The sequence below is a fragment of the Phyllobates terribilis genome, unplaced genomic scaffold (genome assembly GCF_046119375.1).
Source record: "Phyllobates terribilis strain yellow unplaced genomic scaffold, ASM4611937v1 Scaffold_3__8_contigs__length_932513732, whole genome shotgun sequence".
Lineage (NCBI taxonomy): Eukaryota > Metazoa > Chordata > Amphibia > Anura > Dendrobatidae > Phyllobates > Phyllobates terribilis.
In genome coordinates, this window is record NW_027362763.1 from 22,186,451 (window position 1) to 22,210,477 (window position 24,027).

A 24,027-nucleotide genomic window follows, 5' to 3' on the forward strand; every position below is an offset into this window, starting at 1 on the left:
ATTTCTGGCTGTTATTAATATCATCATCTCTGTTATTTAAATGAGTATTTTTCGCAAGAACTTTTTTTAACGCTGAATCAATATGTTTTTTCTTATAGGTGGCTACTTTGAGGAACCTAGAATATAAGACATATTTTCAGTTGTTTCACACTTTTTTGTTAAGTATATAATTCCACATGTGGTAATTCATAGTTTTGATGCCTTCAGTGTGAATGTACAATTTTCATACTCAAGAAAATGCAGAAAAATCTTTAAATGAGAAGGCGTGTCCAAACTTTTGGTCTGTACTGTATATATATACACACACACACACACACACACACACACACACACACACACACACACACACACACACACTCATATACTAGTCTTCTATGTTATCGGGCGTTCAGCAGAACATAGTTCAGAGATGAGCTGCAGAACCCGCTGTGGAAGAGAAGGACACAGCAGACAGGACTAATAACAGCTCCCTTGCTCCTGCCGTGGTGTCCTGGGCTGTCCTCTCCCAACCTCTTCTCTTTGACAGTGATGCTGGGACAGGAGCAATGCATGGAGTAGAGAAACATTGTAAGTCCTTCTGCACTTCCTCCACTATGGTCCCTTGTGTGCTGTACCTTATAACTCTATGAACATTCACCATTGTGGTGCCGTGCAGGAGGATAGAGACACCAACCAGTGAACGCTCTCATCAGTCTGATGGGGAAGCGTTCATTAGCCAGCGTCTCTCCCTGCATGAAACTCCCCCTTTTTCAATGCCTGCACTCAGCTCTGGGTGGCCACATGATTACGGATGGGAGTGGGAGGTGCCGGGTCTCAAGCAGCATCGGGCCCCTTGACTGAGGGGCCCCATAGTGGCTCCGTGATCTGCCACGTTGGATCGTACACCGCTGCCTGCAAGGGTCGACGTCTGGGCCCCGGTGCAACTGCATTGGTGATATGCTCTTCACTCATTTGTAAGACACTGACTGCGTATTAGACCCTACTTCATGCTTCTGTACATGTCAGACCTAGTGGATATTGTTAGGCTCCAGTTCCCATCACAGCCCTTTGGCACCTGACGATCATGGTGCGGGGATGAGTTGTGTTCTGCCCCTTTCCTCTCTCACCATCTGGCAGAGCTGCATCTCTGGCTATAAATTGCAAGGACCTGAGCGACCTCAGTAGTTTCTGTAGTCCGTTATGTGTTTTTATAAAATATTTCCATCCTTTTTAGTTTTTGTTAAAACCTTTTTATATCTAAAACTACCTGCTTCATGCCCCTAAATTCAGCCTAAAGAAACCAAAACCCTCCAGCAATCGCTTTCCTGAACCCGTCTCCTGACCGGAGCGCTCAACCGGGAGAATCCAACTCCACCGCAAGTAACAAAGTAATCTCTCCCCCTAACTCCTCCATGTAATTCATATGGACAAGAGTAAGGTGTCCCTCCCATACAGTCCTGATATAAATATCATACAGTCCTGACCTTCCGAGCCCTCAAGATCTCTACATCTATTGTCACTCATGTACATTGATCTTCCAAATCAGTCACTTTGTTGGTCTACAGAAAACTAAATTCCTTTTGCAAAGAAGAAACTTGTTTTTCTACATAAGGGATTCCTCATCAACATCGACCCCCTTCATCCTCTTCCCTATTGATAATAGATCTTACTGATGGAACCCCAGTGATGAACCTGGAGAAGACTTTTTGGCAAATGACACCCTTTATTTATTATTAGCTAATAGCATGTCTCTCAGAGGGATTCCGGTTATTCTCTGAGCAGGTCTTGTTCCTGATTCGATCTTGGCCTCTATATCTAAGTTGGACTCCATAGAAGAGTCTCCTGTATCACTGTCTGCCTGTATATTTCTATGTCACCCCTCACTGCTGACAGAGCGACCCAGACAGCACCACCACCAAACCACTGGAGGCAACTTTCAGTTGACTATTGATCTCCAACTTCCAGGGTCCTTAGACCTCCCAAACAGTAAAGAGTAAACCAGGTAGTGAGTGCCACATGAGCTCTCCTATTGAGATGGATGGGCGGCTACCTGGTGAGGCGACACATAAAATGTCCTGCTCTTATGTTTCCTTCCGTGTAATATTTATCTCCTTCTACAGGATTGCACATTAGTGAAGAAGACATCAAGTGACTGTGTGACTCCCATCATCCATCACCACGTATCCAGAAGAAGGAGCAGGAATGAGAGCCCCATCACAGAAGCCCCGCACTCTCCAATGCCTGAGAAGAAGATCCTAGATCTCACCAGCAAGATCACAGAGCTGCTGACCGGAGAGGTGAATGTTGGGAAATACACTGGAGCATTCTGGGTGATGTTGGTATACAGTTAGGTTCAGAATTATTTGGACAGTGACACAAGTTTTGACATTTACAAGATACAGTTATATAATCAAGCTGTGCTTACACTGCCGACTCTTAGATTTAATTTGAGGGGATTCACATCCTAATTGGAGGAAGGGTTTAGTATTACAGCTCTTTAATATGTAGTTCCCTCTTTTTCAAGGAACCAAAAGTAATTGGACAATTATCTCAGAAACTTTGTAATGGGTTGCATGGGCTTTTCTCTCTTTAATCCATTACCTATTAAGTAGGTAAAAGGTCTGAGCTGATTCCAGGTGCAGCATTTGCATTTGGAAGTTATTGCTGTGAACCCACAACATGCGGTCGAAGGAGCTCTCAGTGGAAAAGAAAGAGACCATCATTAGGCTGAATAAAAAAGAAGAAATCCAAAAGAGAGAGAGCAGAAATGTTAGGAGTGGCCAAATCAACAGTTTGTATACCCTGTGAGCTCAGAAACTCTGAAAGGCCTGGATGTCCACGGGAGACAACAATGATGAATGATGTGAAAATCCTTCCCATGGTGAAGAAAAACCCCTTCACAACATCCAACCAAGTGAAGAACCGTCTCCAGGAAGATGATGATTCAGTATCTAAGTCTACCATAAAGAGACTTCATGATGGCAAATAAAGAGGTTTAATCACAACATGAAAACCATTAATCTGCCCGAAAATAGGCCGGATTAGACTTTGACAAAAAAACATTTAAAGAAGCTGCCCAGTTCTGGAAAACCATTATTGAGGCAGAGAAAACGAAGATCAGCCTGTACCAGAATGATGGGAATAAGAAAGTCTGGAGAAGGCTTGCAGCGGCTCCTAATCCTCTGCACAGCACATCCTCTGTAACACATGGTGGAGGCGGTGTGATGGCGCGGGCATGCATGGATTCCAATGGCTGCAGGTAACTAGTGGTTATTGATGATGTGACTGAAGACAGAAGCAGCCGGATGAATCCTGTGTGTACAGGGTGATACTTTCTACTCAGATCCAACCAAATGCAGCAAGGTTGATTGGATTATGTTTCACAGGACAAATGTACAGTGACCCAAAACATCCTGCGAAAGCCAAGAAGTGGAATATTCTGCAATGGTCGAGTCAATCACCAGATCTCAGCCACATCGAGCTGCGTTTCACAGGCTGAAGACAAAACCTAAGGCAGAAAGAGCCACAAAAAAGCGACAACTGAAGTCATTGCAGTAAAGACGGCAAAGCCTCACACCGGAGGAGACCAGCGATGGTGATGGACATGGCCTCCAGAGTTCAGGCCATCATTGCTGCAAAGCCTCACACCGGAGGAGACCAGCGATGGTGATGGACATGGCCTCCAGACTTCAGGCCGTCATTGCTGCAAAGCCTCACACCGGAGGAGACCAGCGATGGTGATGGCCATGGCCTCCAGACTTCAGGCCGTTATTGCTGCAAAGCCTCACACCGGCGGAGACCAGCGATGGTGATGGACATGGCCTCCAGACTTCAGGCCATCATTGCTGCAAAGCCTCACACCAGAGGAGACCAGCGATGGTGACGTCCATGGCCTCCAGACTACAGGCCGTCATTGCTGCAAAGGATTCTCTACAAAGGATTAAACATGAACATTTTATTTATTTGAAATTTGAATTTGTCCAATTAATCTGAGCCCTTGAAATGATGCTTTGTAGAAAAATGGCTGCAATTACTAAACATTTCACAGGAGATTTCTGTTGAATCCTGTCACGGTATTCCCACAGGGACGACACCGGGGAGATCACACAATATCTCACCGTGCCGTCACTCTGTCAGGATTTCGTCAGGTATCCGCAAGCACACGGTCCCCACTACTCCCTACGTAGGTATCGGCAAGCGACCATTGATCATATGGCGTCACACTTCTGGATTCCAACCAGGGCTTCGGAGTCGGTGTCCATTTTGGTGTAGTCGGAGTTGGAGTCGATATAAAACGGACCGACTCCTAAAATATATAATAAATTGGGTACAGTAGTTCAATGCAGTTTGTGGGGAATATTTTTTCATAAGAATTTGGGAAAGTTATGAAGTGTCCTATAAATGTCTGTCCTTTTCTGGATCTAATGGTCTAGACTTTTAGCTGAGACGAATCTGTGCTACCGTAAATTAATCACTTAAACATGAGCCACGTATGAGGGAGTCGGAGTCATGGAAATTGAGAAGTTGGAGGTTTGGCTTACCGACTCCACAGCCCTGATTGCAATGCATGGAATACGTGTACAGTCACTGTAAACTTCACGATAGCCCGATTATTAATATTATTCGCTGCCTCCACAGTCCAGAATTGAAATACAATACAGGCCTTGGCGGACGCCTGCTTTCTGGTAGCGTATGGCTTCGGGGGAGGGAACGATTACAGAACAAAAGAAACGGAGCTATTAAATGTTATATTTAATCCAAAAGGGAGGCAGTGTTATGAAAAATATATACAAGGATGTTACAAAGGAGACCTTAAAATACATAAGCAGTTACCTACAGTTTAATAAGGATTAAAGCAGAAAACTTACTATACTATCGCTGAGACGATTCAATATAGGTGGAGGGGAGACTCTCCGCTTAAACTGTTATCGCATCAGGGTCCTTCGCTATGATAAACATATACTCCCGGACAAAGAACATTGATCAATCTTCCTTCGGCTTTCTTATGCCGAAGGAGAAGATCGGCCCACACACCCCTGTGATGGCATCATGTGGGCTCGGGCTCCACCCTTCTTGTTTGTATTAAAAATCTAGTTTTTGGGATAACTTAATGCTGGTTGATCCCAGAAGCCCGAAAGTGGTACCATATTTTCTACTATGATTTTACCTTCATTTAGAGACCACATATGATATAGTTGCAGTCTGCTATTTTGCTACTTTTCCACCACAGCTCCGTTTTGGCTTACAGCAATGAGAAAATATGCATATCGCTCCTTGGCTGTCCCTGCCACTAAAAATATAGGTCCTATTATTATTGGAATTATGGAACTTACAATATTCCATATTCCGTATCGGTGCCGGCCTGACCATAGATTTCCTTTTGAAGCTCGGGAAGCTAGCTTCAACAGTTACACTTAAATTATCGCAAGCTTGCGTCTAATCACCCCCTCCATCTGCCAGGGAGAAAGCTGCTCGCATTTTAATTGGTTTTGGTAACACCTCTTGGCTGCCAGCGTTTGTGCTGAGATTTACATGGAGACAGCTCTTGTACTGACAAAAGTGGATAAGGGAGGGTTGAAGAGGGGCTTGGGAGAAATGGTTAATATTTTCTTAATATCTCCCTGACATTAATATCTCCCTGACAAATCCCTTTAATTAAACCTGAAATTCTTCACTTCAATTACATCTCAGTTGTTTCATTTTACATCCAAAATAGTAGAATATCAGCCTGCAGAGCTGAAATCACGTAGATGTGTCACTGGGTAAAGATTTCTGGGCGTAACTGTATGTGTGTCAGGTTCCTGTCAGGTGTCAGGATGCCGCTGTCTATTTCTCCATGGAAGAGTGGGAGTACATGGAAGGACAGAAGGATCAGTACCAGGACGTCAGGATGAAAACTGACCCCCCGAGGATCAACCAGGACAAAAGCAACATGACTGCAGGAATATTACTCCTCGCCCTGGAGATCATCGACTTGTTACAGGGAAAGGTGAGAGTCTGACATGAGATCACTCTTATCTCTATTACTATAACAGGAAAGATGGAAGATGAGTAGAATCTATGTGGTGATCAGCGTCTCTCCCTGTACACAGGAGCACACAGTGGTGAAGAAGACGTCCGGTGACCGTGTGATCCCCTGTGTGTCCGGAGGACGGAGCCAGATCCAGAGCCCCATCACAGAAGCCCCGCACTCCCCGACACCGGAGAAGAAGATCCTAGAACTCACCACCAAGATCACTGAGCTGCTGACCGGAGAGGTGACTGCTGGGAGATTATACACTGGAGGATTCTGGGTGATGAGAGGAGACTGCTGGGAGATTATACACTGGAGGATTCTGGGTGATGAGCGGAGACTGCTGGGAGATTATACACTGGAGGATTCTGGGTGATGAGAGGAGACTGCTGGGAGATTATACACTGGAGGATTCTGGGTGATGAGAGGAGACTGCTGGGAGATTATACACTGGAGGATTCTGGGTGATGAGAGGAGACTGCTGGGAGATTATGCAGTATACACTGGAGGATTCTGGGTGATGAGAGGAGAGGAGACTTCTGGGAGATTATACAGTATACACTGGAGGATTCTGGGTGATGAGAGGTGACTGCTGGGAGAATATACAGTATACACTGGAGGATTCTGGGTGATGAGGGGAGACTGCTGGGAGGTTATACAGTATTCACTGGAGGATTCTGGGTGATGAGAGGAGAGGAGACTGCTGGGAGATTATACAGTATACACTGGAGGATTCTGGGTGATGAGGGGAGACTGCTGGGAGGTTATACAGTATTCACTGGAGGATTCTGGGTGATGAGGGGAGAGGAGACTGCTGGGAGATTATACAGTATACACTGGAGGATTCTGGGTGATGAGCGGAGACTGCTGGGAGATTATACAGTATACACTGGAGGATTCTGGGTGATGAGGGGAGACTGCTGGGAGATTATACAGTATACACTGGAGGATTCTGGGTGATGAGAGGAGACTGCTGGGAGATTATGCAGTATACACTAGAGGATTCTGGGTGATGAGCGGAGAGGAGACTGCTGGTAGGTTATACAGTATTCACTGGAGGATTCTGGGTGATGAGAGGAGACTGCTGGGAGATTATACAGTATACACTGGAGGATTCTGGGTGATGAGAGGAGACTGCTGGGAGATTATACAGTATACACTGGAGGATTCTGGGTGATGAGAGGAGACTGCTGGGAGGTTATACAGCATACACTGGAGAATTCTGGGTGATAAGAGGAGACTGCTGGGAGATTATACAGTATACACTGGAGGATTCTGGGTGATGAGAGGAGACTGCTGGGAGATTATACAGTATACACAGGAGGATTCTGGGTGATGAGAGGAGACTGCTGGGAGATTATACAGTATACACTGGAGGATTCTGGGTGATGAGAGGAGACTGCTGGGAGATTATGACGTATACACTGGAGGATTCTGGGTGATGAGCGGAGAGGAGACTGCTGGGAGGTTATACAGTATACACTGGAGGATTCTGGGTGATGAGAGGAGACTGCTGGGAGATTATACAGTATACACTGGAGGATTCTGGGTGATGAGCTGAGAGGAGACTGCTGGGAGATTATACAGTATACACTGGAGGATTCTGGGTGATGAGAGGAGACTTCTGGGAGATTATACAGTATACACTGGAGGATTCTGTGTGATGAGCGGAGAGGAGACTGCTGGGAGATTATACAGTATACACTGGAGGATTCTGGGTGATGAGAGGAGACTTCTGGGAGATTATACAGTATACACTGGAGGATTCTGGGTGATGAGCGGAGACTGCTGGGAGATTATACAGTATACACTGGAGGATTCTGGGTGATGAGCTGAGAGGAGACTGCTGGGAGATTATACAGTATACACTGGAGGATTCTGGGTGATGAGAGGAGACTGCTGGGAGATTATACAGTATACACTGGAGGATTCTGTGTGATGAGCGGAGAGGAGACTGCTGGGAGATTATACAGTAGGAGGATTCTGGGTAAATTTTTTTTTAAACAATGTGTTTATTGAATTTTGCACATAAATCAGAACATACAATCTATAGGGCCAACAGATGCCCAAAACTGTGCCCCAACCTCTGGGCTTACAAAATGTACAAAATGAACAGTATAAAAATAAAATAAAAGGAAAATACATATACAGTACAGACCAAAAGTTTGGACACACCTTCTCATTTAAAGATTTTTCTGTATTTTCATGACTATGAAAATTGTACATTCACACTGAAGGCATCGAAACTATGAATTACCACATGTGGAATTATATACTTAACAAGAAAGTGTGAAACGACTGAAAATATGTCTTATATTCTAGGTTCTTCACAGTAGCCACCTTTTGCTTTGATGACTGCTTTGCACACTCCTGGCATTCTCTTGATGAGCTTCAAGAGGTAGTCACCGGAAATGGTCTTCCAACAATCTTGAAGGAGTTCCCAGAGATGCTTAGCACTTGTTGGCCCTTTTGCCTTCACTCTGCGGTCCAGCTCACCCCAAACCATCTCGATTGGGTTCAGGTCTGGTGACTGTGGAGGCCAGGTCATCTGGCGTAGCACCCCATCACTCTCCTTCTTGGTCGAATAGCCCTTACACAGCCTGGAGGTGTGTTTGGGGTAATTGTCCTGTTGAAAAAGAAATTATGGTCCAACTAAACGCAAACCGGATTGAATAGCATGGCGCTGCAAGATACTGTGGTAGCCATGCTGGTCCAGTATGCCTTCAATTTTGAATAAATCCCCAACAGTGTCACCAGCAAAGCCCCCCCACACCATCATACCTCCTCCTCCATGCTTCACGGTGGGAACCAGGCACGTAGAGTCCATCCGTTCACCTTTTCTGCGTCGCACAAAGACACGGTGGTTGGAACCAAAGATCTCAAATTTGGACTCATCAGACCAAAGCACAGATTTCCACCGGTCTAATGTCCATTCCTTGTGTTCTTTAGCCCAAACAAGTCTCTTCTGCTTGTTGCCTGTCCTTAGCAGTGGTTTCCTAGCAGCTATTTTACCAGTTGTTGTAGAGATGTGTCTGCTGCTAGAACTCTGTGTGGCATTGACCTGGTCTCTAATCTAAGCTGCTGTTAACCTGCGATTTCTGAGGCTGGCGACTCGGATAAACTTATCCTCAGAAGCAGAGGTGACTCTTGGTCTTCCTTTCCTGGGGCGGTCCTCATGTGAGCCAGCTTCTTTGTAGTGCTTGATGGTTTTTGCAACTGCACTTGGGGACACATTCAAAGTTTTCCCAATTTTTCAGACTGACTGACCTTCATTTCTTAGTAATGATGGCCACTCGTTTTTCTTTACTTAGCTGCTTTTTTCTTGCCATAATACAAATTCTAACAGTCTATTCAGTAGGACTATCAGCTGTGTATCCACCTGACTTCTGCACAACACAACTGATGGTCCCAACCCCATTTATAAGGCAAGAAATCCCACTTATTAAACCTGACGGGGCACACCTGTGAAGTGAAAACCATTTCCGGTGACTACCTCTTGAAGCTCATCAAGAGAATGCCAAGAGTGTGCAAAGCAGTCATCAAAGCAAAAGGTGGCTACTTTGAAGAACCTAGAATATAAGACATATTTTCAGTTGTTTCACACTTTTTTTGGTCTGTACTGTACATAAAAGAAAACAAAAGAAAAAAGAATGGATTAATTACATTAATTTCACCATATATTAGATAGTTGTGAGAAATAATTTATATCCGTTAGTGCTGTGAATGTCGCGTGGCTCATATTTACACTATTGCAAGATCGGAGGTGCAAGGTAGGGAGAGGGGCCCAGGATCGTCCCTCGCGTCACCCAAACTCAGAACGGCACACAAAATATCCCGCTTCCTCAACGTTCCCCATGTATAGACAATGGGCTGTTTAACCAAGGTTCCCATATTTTATCAGTTTTCTTCTTTGCCTTGAGTGTGTGTGCCAGAGCCCTTTCATATTGACAGTTCGTGTTTAGTCTGGTCACTATCTCCCCCACCGTAGGGATGCCTACTCCTTTCCGTTTAGCCGCGATAGCTGATCTAACTGCGATCAGAATATGTGACAAAATTCCTCTAATTTCCCAGGGGACATCCATTAATCCAATACGAAGTATTCCCATACTAGGTGTTATCTCTAGGTGAGTCCCCAGCACATCCCATATCAAACTATCCAATGCCCATCATAGTGATTGAAGTTTTGGACAAAACCACCACATGTGGCCCAACGAGTCTTCCCCATTGCATCCTCTCCAACATAAAGATGATGTTTCAGACCCGAAGTGTACCATCTGTGCCCCGTAGTAGTACCATCTCATGTGCGTCTTTTTAAGCTGCTCTAGGTGGTTTAAACACGACGAAACTCGCTGGACCTCATCCAAACCATCCCGCCAGTCCTGAGGGTTCGTCGAAATTCTTAGATCCCGTTCCCAACTAGTCAAATACGTCAATTTATCGTCCAGATCTGGGTCGTTTAGAGCCCTATAAAGTATAGAAACCCCCTTAGAACCGGTCTTAGAGTGGAGAAAGTAACCCATAGATCTTTTATCCTTAGGTAGAATAAAAAAGGGGGATGTCTGTGTAGAGTGGAGTAAATGCCTTATTTGCAAATACTGGTAAAACAAGGGCCGTAGGTCCGGGAATCTCATAACTAGTTTATCAAAAGGAATTATTACATTGTCCTCCAACAGGTCTGCTAGCGATTGAACTCCAGCTGTCACCCAACGTTGAAGATTAATATATGGAATATGATATTCTAGAGCTCTTAAAGAGATCTTAGTCCTGGGGAGTAACAGCAGTTTGGATGCCAAATTCCTCCAACATTGCATAGTAGCCTCCGATGTTGGTAACACGGCAACCATAGTGCTTCGCTTAACTACTTCTGTCTCCAATATCAATCTAGTAGAATGGTTTTGGGCAAGTAAGGACTCTATTTGCAACCATTTGTGGCCGCTGTCCATGTTCCACCAGTCCCTGATTCCCGTCAAGACAGCCGCTCTATAGTAGGCTATGAGATTGGGCATGCCCATCCCTCCCATGTCATATGGATAATACAGAAGTCTACTAGACACCCTTGGTCTCCTATTGTCCCAAACATAATTATTAGCCAGTCTTTGAAGAGTATTTATGATTTTAGAAGGGATTTTAATTGGGATACACCTAAAATAGTATAAAATTTTTGGAAGGACCTTCATTTTAAAAATATTTATCCTGGCTATCCACGATGCAACAACGTTTTGTAATACCGCCAGCTCCTCCCGCACCGTATTTATCAGTCTAGTAAAATTTACTTCCACCAATTGTTTTGAAAGGGTTAAGGTGATACCCAAATACGTCATTCCTTCCTGCGCCCACTGAAAAGGGCATGCCCCTTCCAGTCTTTGCCTAAGTGACAACGGAACAAGAATCGGCAGGACAACCGTCTTAGAGTGGAGAAAATAACCCATAGCTCTTTTATCCTTAGGTAGTTTATAATACGAGATGTTTGTAAACGTTTTGAGATCGGACATAATGGCAGAGAAGGACCTGTCCAGATCAGTGCACGGGATAACCACATCGTCTGCATATAGACCGATTTTGTGGGAGGACCCCCCCCCCACCGAGATGCTCGAAATCTGAGTTATTTCTAATCTTTTCAGCCAAGGGCTCCATACATAAAGCAAATATGACTGGAGATAAGGGGCAGCCCTGCCGTGTCCCGTTTGTTATGGGGAAGGATTCAGAGAGAAAACCAGACATCAAAATCTTAGCGGAAGGAGTGGAGTACAATGCATTAATCGCAGACAGAATAGGTCCTTTTAGTCCAAATTTAAGCAAAACACTTTTAAGGTATCCCCAGTGCACCCTATCAAACGCTTTCTCAGCATCTAGTGACAGGAGTGCACTGGGGAGGCCGCTCAACTCTGCCACTCTGATCCGATCCAACATCCTCCTCGTACCATCTTTAGCTTCCCTACCAGCTACAAAACCTACTTGATCCGAGAATATCAGGGAAGGAACGGCACGATTTAGTCTAACAGCCAAGAGCTTGGTAAAGATCTTTACATTGCTATTCAAAAGTGCTATTGGTCTAAAATTACCTGGAGAATCAGGAGTCTTTCCAGGCTTAGGCAATGTGACGATCGTAGCCTCCAAATTAGGTACTGCTACCTTTCTCGAGTCTCTCCAGGTATTGTATAACCTGATAAGGTATGGGGTAAGAATTTTTTGGAAACCACGATAGTACTCGTTAGCTATGCCGTCTGGGCCAGGGGTCTTATGACATTTGGATGAATCAATAACATCTTTCAGTTCTACTTCTGTGAAGGGGGCATTCAATAATTGTAACTGTTCCCGGGAAACCTTCGGGAGCTTCAAATCACTCAAATATTGATCAATATCTGACTGTTGTGGCTGTGGGGTATCAACATCATCTTTTAAGTTATATAAAGATTTATAGTATGCAGCAAAGACTGCAGCTATGTCCTTCGGACTTCTGGCTATCAACCCTTTCGAGTCCCGTAGATGATCTATCCTGGATTTAGCAGCCCTTTTCTTGACCCGCCTGGCCAAAACGGCTCCCGGCCTATCTCCCATGGCGTAGTGACTAAGTTGGAACTTGCGGAGGTCATATTCATATACTGCCAGCAGATCAGAGCGCAGTTTAAATCTGAGCTGATATATGGTCTCAGTGGTAGCCAGGGAGGGGGAGGTTTTATTTAATATTTCTAGCTTTTTCGACTCAGTCAGGAGGTCAGTCCTGTGTTGCTCCCTCTTTCTTTTCAATTGTGACGCTTGTTGTAAGAAGACTCCCCGTATCACCGCTTTGTGCGCTGTCCATAAAGTCTCGTCGGAAACTGTGCCATTGTCATTTAATTCAAAATAAGATGTCAATTCTGCTGTTGCTTTTGTCATTATAGAGTCATTCAATAATAGTGAGGTGTTTAGTCGCCAGTGCGGTGTTGGGTTGAATTGGTGCGCAAGATGTACACGTAGGTAGATCGGTGCGTGGTCAGACCACGTAATCGTTCCAACCTCCGCAGATATACATCTATTGAGAGCTCTATTGTCTACTAGGAATAAGTCAATCCTACTATATGACCCATGGCAGAGAGAATGAAAAGTATAGTCCCTTTCACTGGCCTGAGAGTATCTCCAAAAATCGTGCAGACCAAATTCATGGACCAACTTGCCCAATTCTCTCCGAGGGCGACCCGATCTAGATGAGCAGTCTAAAGTACCATCCATTGGCATGTTAAAATCCCCGCATACAATAACCTCCCCTTGTTTAAGAGTTGAAATGGTAGAGAGGACTTTTCGCACAAATGGGAACTGGGCAGAATTTGGGGCATATAGTGCTGAAATCGTATGAGGGGTCCCATTCAATGTACACACCAACACCAAGTATCTACCCATGGGGTCTGCACACATCTGAATGTTCTGTAAGGCCACCGAATTTTTTATCATAATACAGATTCCTGCTGTCTTAGTCTGGGCATTTGCAAAGAATATATGGGGGAATTGTGCCTGATGCAATCTATGATTATCAGCTGCCAATAAATGCGTCTCCTGCAGACACACAATGTCTGCCTTCGATTTCCTCACCTCCCTCCACAACATAGAGCGTTTAGCAGGTGAATTTAACCCTTTCACATTCAACGAGAGAAATTGTGTACTCCTAATTACACATAAAGGAGGAAATTGTTATGAGCCGCATACAAAAATCCAATTTTTCTCTCTCCCCTCCCCCACCCCCACCCCCCCACACCACCCCTCATGAGCCATTCACTGAAAAAGGCACATATGTCCTTAGAACGATCAGCAGTTACGTCAATAGAGGAAATATACCTCAAGTTAATTGGAAAAAAAAAAAAACAGGTAACAAACAGTAAAAAGAAAGAAAAAACACAGCGGAAAAAAGTCTGCAGAAAAAAACAGAGAAAACTTCAGTCAAAAAAGTAAATTCTTCAGACATAAGTCTGACCACGGGGTCCCGTGAGATTTTCAAATCTCGCTGTCACTCCGCAAGATTTCTCACAGTCCAGAGGATCACCAACCAGACGGCTTCCGCCGAACAACAGAGAACCGTCAGTCATTAAGCCTAAAGGCGCTCAGAGTTCAGAAAAGAACAAAGGGAAAAAAAGGTCAGCAATCCTCTAACAGCTCCATCTCAGCCAGGATAGCGTCCTCGCCTCTCTTTCAGGTCGATACCCATTCCTGCGTAATTTTCTTGCCTTTATTGTATAACCTGATAAGGTATGGGGTAAGAATTTTTTGGAAACCACGATAGTACTCGTTAGCTATGCCGTCTGGGCCAGGGGTCTTATGACATTTGGATGAATCAATAACATCTTTCAGTTCTACTTCTGTGAAGGGGGCATTCAGTAATTGTAACTGTTCCCGGGAAACCTTCGGGAGCTTCAAATCACTCAAATATTGATCAATATCTGACTGTTGTGGCTGTGGGGTATCAACATCATCTTTTAAGTTATATAAAGATTTATAGTATGCAGCAAAGACTGCAGCTATGTCCTTCGGACTTCTGGCTATCAAACCTTTCGAGTCCCGTAGATGATCTATTCTGGATTTAGCAGCCCTTTTCTTGACCCGCCTGGCCAAAACGGCTCCCGGCCTATCTCCCATGGCGTAGTGACTAAGTTGGAACTTGCGGAGGTCATATTCATATACTGCCAGCAGATCAGAGCGCAGTTTAAATCTGAGCTGATATATGGTCTCAGTGGTAGCCGGGGAGGGGGAGGTTTTATTTAATATTTCTAGCTTTTTCGACTCAGTCAGGAGGTCAGTCCTGTGTTGCTCCCTCTTTCTTTTCAATTGTGACGCTTGTTGTAAGAAGACTTCCCGTATCACCGCTTTGTGCGCTGTCCATAAAGTCTCGTCGGAAACTGTGCCATTGTCGTTTAATTCAAAATAAGATGTCAATTCTGCTGTTGCTTTTGTCATTATAGAGTCATTCAATAATAGGTGTTTAGTCGCCAGTGCGGTGTTGGGTTGAATTGGTGCGCGAGATGTACACGTAGGTAGATCGGTGCGTGGTCAGACCACGTAATCGTTCCAACCTCCGCAGATATACATCTATTGAGAGCTCTATTGTCTACTAGGAATGAGTCAATCCTACTATATGACCCATGGCAGAGAGAATGAAAAGTATAGTCCCTTTCACTGGCCTGAGAGTATCTCCAAAAATCGTGCAGACCAAATTCATGGACCAACTTGCCCAATTCTCTCCGAGGGCGACCCGATCTAGATGAGCAGTCTAAAGTACCATCCATTGGCATGTTAAAATCCCCGCATACAATAACCTCCCCTTGTTTAAGTGTTGAAATGGTAGAGAGGACTTTTAGCACAAATGGGAACTGGGCAGAATTTGGGGCATATAGTGCTGAAATCGTATGAGGGGTCCCATTCGATGTACACACCAACACCAAGTATCTACCCATGGGGTCTGCACACATCTGAATGTTCTGTAAGGCCACCGAATTTTTTATCATAATACAGATTCCTGCTGTCTTAGTCTGGGCATTTGCAAAGAATATATGGGGGAATTGTGCCTGATGCAATCTATGATTATCAGCTGCCAATAAATGCGTCTCCTGCAGACATACAATGTCTGCCTTCGATTTCCTCACCTCCCTCTACAACATAGAGCGTTTAGCAGGTGAATTTAACCCTTTCACATTCAACGAGAGAAATTGTATACTCCTAATTACACATAAAGGAGGAAATTGTTATGAGCCGCATACAAAAATCCAATTTTTCTCTCTCCCCTCCCCCACCACCCCTCATGAGGCATTCACTGAAAAAGGCACATATGTCCTTAGAACAATCAGCAGTTACGTCAATAGAGGAAATATACCTCAAGTTAAATTGGAAAAAAAAAAAAAAACAGATAACAAACAGTAAAAAGAAAGAAAAAACACAGCGGAAAAAAGTCTGCAGAAAAAAACAGAGAAAACTTCAGTCAAAAAAGTAAATTCTTCAGACATAAGTCTGACCACGGGGTCCCGTGAGATTTTCAAATCTCTCTGTCACTCAGCAAGATTTCTCACAGTCCAGAGGATCACCAACCAGACGGCTTCCGCCGAACAACAGAGAACCGTCAGTCAATAAGCCTAAAGGCGCTCAGAGTTCAGAAAAGAACAAAGGGAAAAAAAAGGTCAGCAATCCTCTAACAGCTCCATCTCAGCCAGGATAGCGTCCTCGCCTCTCTTTCAGGTCAATACCCATTCCTGCGCAATTTTCTTGCCTTTAGCCGGTTGTCTAGGAGCATAGGCAATCTTCCAGGATGCCAGTTTCTCTTCCGCTTGTTTAGGGGTAAAACACGCTACCACACCACTGTCACGGAGTATTAGTAGTTTTACTGGGTTGAATCCCCATCTATACCGTATGCCGGCCTCTCTCAATGCCCTGCACACATGGGCAAATTCTCTTCTCTTTGCCAGGGTAGCCGCAGAAAGGTCTGGAAAGACCTGCAGATTTTGAAATTCCTCAGGCAGCCTGGGGGTTTTCCTTAGTTGGTATAGGAACATGTCCTTCGTAGTGAAGAAATGAATACGTGCCAAGGTATCTCTAGGCAGGGTAGGGTCTACGTGTCTGGGTTTCGGTGTTCTATGAATCCTGTCCACCAGTAATTCATTAGGGGCAACCTCAGGTAATACAGCCACCAAGAAGCATCGCATGAACTCAGAGAGATCCTTATCTTGCACTTCTTCAGGGATTCCCCTAAGCCTTACATTGTTACGTCTGGATCTATCTTCTAAGTCATAAACTTTATCAGGGACCCGAGACATCTCTTCCCTGAGTGCCTCATTTTCATCTACCAAGGCATTGATCGTTCTATCATATTCTTCCATCTTGTTTTCAATGTGGGAAGTGCGATCCCCAATGGAAGTAATCTCCCTTTTTATCTCCTGCAACATTGCCTGCATATCTTCCCTCATGGAGGAGCGAATTGCAGCCAGAAATTCTTGCATATCTGCCCTTGTCATTGGTGCTGTGGGCTCATTGTCCCTGCTGCTGTGTTTCACATTCTCTGCTTCCCCTCCCCCTGAGGAGTGTGAAGAAGCTGCAGGAGAAGGAGGTGCCATCTTACTCACTGTCCTTGTTGTTTGTCCCCTCTGGAAGAAAGCCTCCAATCTCGCCGGGGATCCTCTTTTTTGGGACCTTCCCCTGGTCATCATGGGCCCTGGGTGTTCTGCCGCCACCGGGTGTTAGGTAATAGGCTGTAGGACAATGCTGTGTGCTGCTTTGTGCTTGTTTTAATCCTGGCTGGCTGGAGCTATGCAGTTAAACTGCTGCCACCTTGTCTTGCAGGCCACACCCCCCAATCGAGGATTCTGGGTAATGAAAGGAGAGGAGACTGTTGGGAGATTATACAGTGTACACTGGAGGATTCTGGGTGAGGAGCGGAGACTGCTGGGAGATTATACAGTATACACTGGAGGATTCTGAGTGATGAGAGGAGAGGAGACTGTTGGGAGATTATACAGTGTACACTGGAGGATTCTGGGTGATGAGCGGAGAGGAGACTGCTGGTAGATTATACAGTATACACTGGAGGATTCTGGGTGATGAGAGGAGACTGCTGGGAGATTATACAGTATACACTGGAGGATTCTGGGTGATGTCGCTCTCGTTGGTTGTCAGGTTCCTCTCCGGTGTCAGGACGTCGCTCTCTATTTCTCCATGGAGGAGTGGGATTATGTAGGAGGACACTGGGATCAGTATCAGGACGTTGTGGTGGAGGAGCCCCGGCCTCTGATATCACCAGGTAAGAGGAGACCTCAGTCATTTTTTTTTTTTGTTGGTGTTGTGGCCGTTTCTGTGGTCGGCGCTGGCAGATGTAGTTCATCCTCACCACTGTCTCAGGCCGTGCAGACACGTGTCTGTAATTACCGGTTAGTATAATTATTGATATTTGGTTGTAAGATTATTTCGCTTGTGTCTGAATGTGCACTGATGATGATGATGGAAGAGGAGCAGGTCTGTTCTGTGACATGGTTTAGAAGTTCAGGGGTCTCCTTTGTGTTACCCCTGATGATTGATGAGAACTTCACATGCACAGTTACTGGGGAAGCAAGAACCATTGGAGGATCCCATATTCTGCACCTTCTGTTCCCCTGGTCATCAGGGGATTTGCCCCGAATGTGCATTGGATCCCATAACATTTCTTCTAGATCCTCCACCCTGGATCACTCCACCTGGGCCTTTTACATTTAAATTTTTGATTTTAAAAAATAATTAAATCTGTTTTCATTTCCAACAGAAGATGCAAGTGATCATCCTGGAGAAAATGTCATGTTATCACTAGAATATAATGTAAAAGAAGAAGATATCCTGTGTCCGTCCTCAAGAGAAAACCTTTTTACCCTTAATGAACATCTTGTTAGAAGTCACACAAGAGAGAAACCGTATTCATGTTCAGAATGTAAGAAATGCTTTTCAGACAAATATCATCTTATTATACATCTGAGAATACATACAGGAGAGAAGCCGTATTCATGTTCAGAATGTGGGAAGCGTTTTATAAAGAAATCACTTCTTGTTTTACATGAGAAAAGTCACAAAAATGAGATGCCGTATTCTTGTTCAGAATGTGGGAAATGTTTTTCACTCAAAGTTCTTCTTATTAGACATCAGAGGATTCACATAGGAGAAAGGCCATTTTCATGTTCAGTATGTGGAAAATGTTTTATAGATAAATCAGATCTTGTTAGACATCAGAGAATTCACACAGGAGAGAAGCCGTATTCATGTTCAGAATGTGGCAAAGGTTTTCTAGGTAAATCGGATCTGGTTAGACATCAGAGAAGTCACACAGGAGAGAAGCCATATTCATGTTCAGAATGTGGGAAATGTTTTATAGATAAATCAGATCTTGGTAAGCATGAGAAAATTCATAAAGAGAAGCCGTATTCATGTTCAGAATGTGGGAAATGTTTCACTGTAAAATCATATCTTGTTAAACATGAGCGAATTCACACAAGAGAGAAGCCGTATTCATGTTCAGAATGTAAGAAATGCTTTTCAGACAAATATTATCTTATTAGACATCAGAGAATTCACACAGGAGAGAAGCCGTATTCATGTTCAGAATGTGGGAAATGTTTTTCACTCAAAGTTAATCTTATTACACATAAGAGAATTCACACAGGAGAGAAGCCGTATTCATGTTCAGAATGTGGGAAGCGTTTTATAAACAAATCAAATCTTGTTTTACATGAGAAATGTCACAAAATTGAGATACCGTATTCATGTTCAGAATGTGGCAAATGTTTTATAGGTAAATCGGATCTTGTTAGACATCAGAGAATTCACACAGGAGAGAAGCCGTATTCATGTTCAGAATGTGGCAAAGGTTTTCTAGGTAAATCGGATCTGGTTAGACATCAGAGAAGTCACACAGGAGAGAAGCCATATTCATGTTCAGAATGTGGGAAATGTTTTTCACTCAAAGTTAATCTTATTACACATCATAGAATTCACACAGGGGAGAAGCCGTTTTCGTGTTCAGAATGTGGAAAACGTTTTACAGTTAAATCAGAGCTCGTTAGACATGAGAGAATTCACAAAGGAAAAAAGTTTTCATGTTCAGAATGTGGAAAATGTTTTACTAGCATATCACATCTTGTTACACATCAGAGTATTCACACAGGAGAGAAGCTGTATTCATGTTCAGAATGTGGAAAATGTTTTTCACTCAAAAACGTTCTTATTAAACACCAGAAAATTCATACAGGAGAAAGGCCGTTTTCATGTTCAGAATGTGGAAAATGTTTTCTAGATAAATCAGATCTTGTTAAACATGAGAGAATTCACACAGGAGAGAAGCCGTATTCATGTTCAGAATGTGGCAAATGTTTTTCAGTCAAAGCTCTTCTTATTAAACACCAGAAAATTCATACAGGAGAAAGGCCAGTTTCATGTTTAGAATGTGGAAAATGTTTTATAGATAAATCACATCTTGTTAGACATCAGAGGAGTCACACCGGAGAAAAGCCGTATTCATGTTCAGAATGTGGGAAATGTTTTATTTTGAAATCAAATCTTGTTAGACATGTGAGAGTTCACACAGGAGAGAAGCCGTATTCATGTTCAGATTGTGGGAAATGTTTTATTATGAAATCAAATCTTGTTAGACACGTGAGAGTTCACACAGGAGAGAAGCCGTATCCATGTTCAGTATGTCAGAAAAGTTTTATATGTAAATCAAGTCTTATTTCACATGAGAGGATTCACGCAGGAGTAAGGCCATATTCCTGTTCAGAATGTGGGAAATGTTTTGTGAATAAATCATCTCTTCATAAGCATAAGAGTGTTCACACAGGAGAGAAGCCGTATTCATGTTCAGAATGTGGGAAATGTTTTACTTTAAATTCAGGTCTTGCTACACATAAGAGAATTCACACAGGAGAGAAGCCATTTGCATGTTCAGTATGTCAGAAAAGTTTTACACGTAAATCAAGTCTTATTTCACATGAGAAAACTCACACAGGAGAGAAGTCATATTCATTTTCAGAATATGGGAAATGTTTTAAAGAAAAATCAAATATTGTTGCAAATAAGAAACTTCACACAGGAGAGAAGCCGTACTCGTGTTCAAAATGTCATAAAGTGTTTAAATCTAAACAAAGTCTTACTGCACATGAGAGAATTCACACAGGAAATGCATATACATGTTCAGAATGTGGAAAATTCTTCATGAGTAAACCAAATCTTATTACTCATGTGAAAATGCACACAGAAGAAAAGCCGTATTCATGTTCAGAATGTGGGAAATGTTTCCATACTGAAGCTTTGCTAAGTTCTCATCAAAGAGATCACACTGGAGAGAATCCGGTTACATGTAGCGAATGTGGGCTCTGTTTTATATATGAATCAAGTCTTCTCAGACATAAGAAAGTTCATGTTCAGAGTGTGGAAAATGTTTCTATAAACGAATCATTTCCGGTCAAACATCAGAGAAGTTACACAGTGGAGAAGCCGTATTCATGCTCCGAATGTGGGAAATGCTTTATTAGCAAAGACAAACTCCATAGTCATCAGAGAAGTCGCACACTGGGGGGAAGCTGTTTTACTGTTTAATATGAAACATTTTTACAAATATTTACAATTTTTTTACCAGGACTAAATACTTTTTTTTGTTTTGAAAGTCAAAAATGTTGTGTAGACATTAAAGGGGTTGTCCACTACTAGGACAACCCCTTCTCAATCTGAATGTTAGCCCTAGTTAAAATAATAACTCTTATAGTCACCTCATGTGTCTGCGCCATTTCAGCGGTGTCAGCACTCGCTCTCCCGGGCCTCATGTGAGGTTGTGTCACATAGCTGTGCTCCCAATCAGGGCTGTGGAGTCTATAAGCCAAACCTCCAACTCTGACCCCTCAATTTCCATGTCTCCAACTCCACGACTCCGACTCCCTCATACATGGCTCATGTTTAAGTGATAAATTTAAATCAGGAATAGGACAGACATTTATAGGACATTTCATAACTTTCCCAAATTCTTATGAAAAAAATATTCCCCACAAACTGCATTGAACTACTGTACCCGATTTATTATATATTTTAAGAGTTGGAGTTGGTCCATTTTATACCGACTCCACCAAAATGGACTCCGACTCAACAGCCCTGCTCCAAATCAACGCCGGCTTCACTATCCACAACTTAGGACATATACAGTAGTGTTCAAAAACATGAGTGAAGCACAAAATCTTTATACTAGTTTTTATTTCCAGCATTGGGAACATTGCGCGCTGTTTTCTAATTCACAACATCAAGAGAAATGTAGATTAATTTTTAACTATTTTACAGAAAATAACAAAAAATAAACATTGGGCTGTTCGAAAAAAAATAGCAGTGTCTGCATTTGTCTTAATATGTACTCTCTCTTCTTTTTTTGAGGATTTAGCATTCCTGTGAATCATTAGCCTAATATTTAAGCCACGGCCCCACTATCGGTATTTGGTCAGTATTCGGTCAGTATTTTTTCTCAGGAGTGGGAGCCAAAACCAGGTGAGGAACAATCAGAGAAAAGGTAGACTAGAAACAAGTGCAATTCTGCATTTATCACCCACTCCTAGTTTTGGCTCTCACTCCTGAGAAAAAATACTGACCAAATACTGATAGTGGGGCCATGGCCTAAGTTGTAAACCCACAGTTTTTTTAAAACTGCTTCACATTAAGTCAACCAACTTCTGGCACCTGTCACCTGTTATTCCAGCCCAGGATGCTTTGACTACATCCTACAATTTTTTGGCAATCGTTGGCTTTGCCTCAAAAACGGCATTTTTGATGTCACCCCACAACTATTCTATCGGATTAAGGTCCGGGAAATGGGCTGGCCACTCTATAACCTCAATTTTGTTGTACTAGAACCAAGATTTTGCTTGTTTACTGGTGTGTTTAGGGTCGTTGTCTTCTTGAAACACCCATTTCAAGGGCATATCCTCTTCAGCGTAAGGCAACATGACGTCTTTAAGTATTTTAATATCTGCAAACTGGTCCATGATCCCTGGTATGCGGTAAATAGGTCCGGCACCATAGTAAGAGAAACATTACCATATCATGATGCTTCCACCATGCTTCACTGTCTTCACAGTGTACTGTGGCTTGAATGCAGAGTTTGGGGGTCGTCTAGCGAACTGTCTCTGGCCCTTGGACCCAAAAAGAACAATTTTACTTTCATCAGTCCACAAAATGTTTCTCCATTTCTCTTTAAGCCAGTTGATGTGTTTTTTTTTGGCAAATTGTATCCACTTCAGTACGTCTTTTTTTTAACAGTGGGACTTTGCGGGGACTTCTTGCTAAGAGATTAGCTTCACACAGGCGTCTTCTAACTGTCACAGTCCTCACAGGTAACTGGAGACTGTCTGTGATCATCCTGGAGCTGATCATTGGCTGAGCCTTTGTCATTCTGGCTATGCTTCTATCCATTTGAATGGTGGTCTTCCGTTCTCTTCCACATCTCTCTGGTTTTGCTTTCCATTGTAAAGCATTGGAGATCATTTTACCTGAACAGCCGCTCATTATCTGCACTTCTTGAAAGCCTGAGAAATATGGGTCATTCCAGACATTTTTCATATGACCAGTGTACTCTGATTAAAAAGTTGATTGGAGAGCGTAAAACTTATAAAGGAGTAATGCATGTACAACATGTGCTGGCTTCACCCTTAAATAAGGGCCCTCTGATTCACACCTGTTTCTTCACAGAATGATTGACCTCATTAATTGACCTCCTCACTGCTATTATTGTGAACACATCCCCGTACAATTAATTATTCAGATACACAGATTCAAAACCTGCAGATCATGAATGCGGAGTCTGGTGGTTTTCTTACAATCTCCTGCACCCATAGATGGATTATAATGAGGGCAATCTGGGCTACCGCCCGGGTCCCATTGCCAGATTGCCCTCATTATGTTTTTAGCAGAGGAAGGAGGACCGCACTGTGCCTCAGATGCCGGCTGGCCACATCACAGGGAGGCAGACACGCCCCCTGCACGCTGTGTGCTGCGTCTCTAGAGCTGACGTCATACAGCGGCGCCTGGAGCTCATCATCCTGCCGGAGAGGAGCTCCTGCATCAGACTTCAGTGAATGGTGGTAATGCGGTAAGTATGAGGTCTGGGGAGGATGTCTGGAGTGAGGAGAGGGCTGCAGGACGCTGCTCCCCTCCTGATGAGTGCACACAGGATTCCATACTGTCAGGTCAGCAGTCGCTCTGCTGGGGCTCAGTGTGACCTATTGCAGGGGTCTGACCTTTGCTGCAGATCAGGTCACTCTGGGTCATCGGCTCCAACATCACCAAATCTGCAGGAAAATTCAGTCCTGCAATAAATCACACTGAGCCCCAGCAGAGTCCACAGACATGCATACAGGATCCGGCACTGACTGATCAACCCTGAACCTACAGAACATCACATACTATACTGCTCCATATATAATATGTGAGGTCCTGTGTGCAGGTCCAGGTGTGATCAGTACAGTGTATATCCCTGTACATAATATATCACATCCAGTATACATATTACTGCATGGTATACTGTGGTACAGATG

General features: G+C 43.6%; 1 protein-coding gene across 5 annotated transcripts in view; it reads left to right on the forward strand.

The window, feature by feature from the left end:
* LOC141258712 (uncharacterized) overlaps positions 1–21,827 on the forward strand; it is a 36,654-nt gene extending 14,827 nt beyond the window's left edge. Inside the window, exons 3-7 of one of the 5 annotated variants that reach the window (XM_073673734.1) lie at positions 2,100–2,276; positions 5,777–5,968; positions 6,072–6,236; positions 17,618–17,741; positions 18,237–21,826. In XM_073673734.1, coding sequence (XP_073529835.1) covers positions 2,100–2,276; positions 5,777–5,968; positions 6,072–6,236; positions 17,618–17,741; positions 18,237–21,055 — 3,477 coding nt within the window. In that variant the 3' untranslated portion in view covers positions 21,056–21,826. Of the gene's footprint in view, positions 1–2,099; positions 2,277–5,776; positions 5,969–6,071; positions 6,237–16,938; positions 17,370–17,437; positions 17,481–17,617; positions 17,742–18,236 lie in introns of those variants that run through there. The other 4 variants (XM_073673735.1, XM_073673736.1, XM_073673737.1 and 1 more) reach the window with 4 other exon arrangements.
* Positions 21,828–24,027: the final 2,200 nt, after the last annotated feature.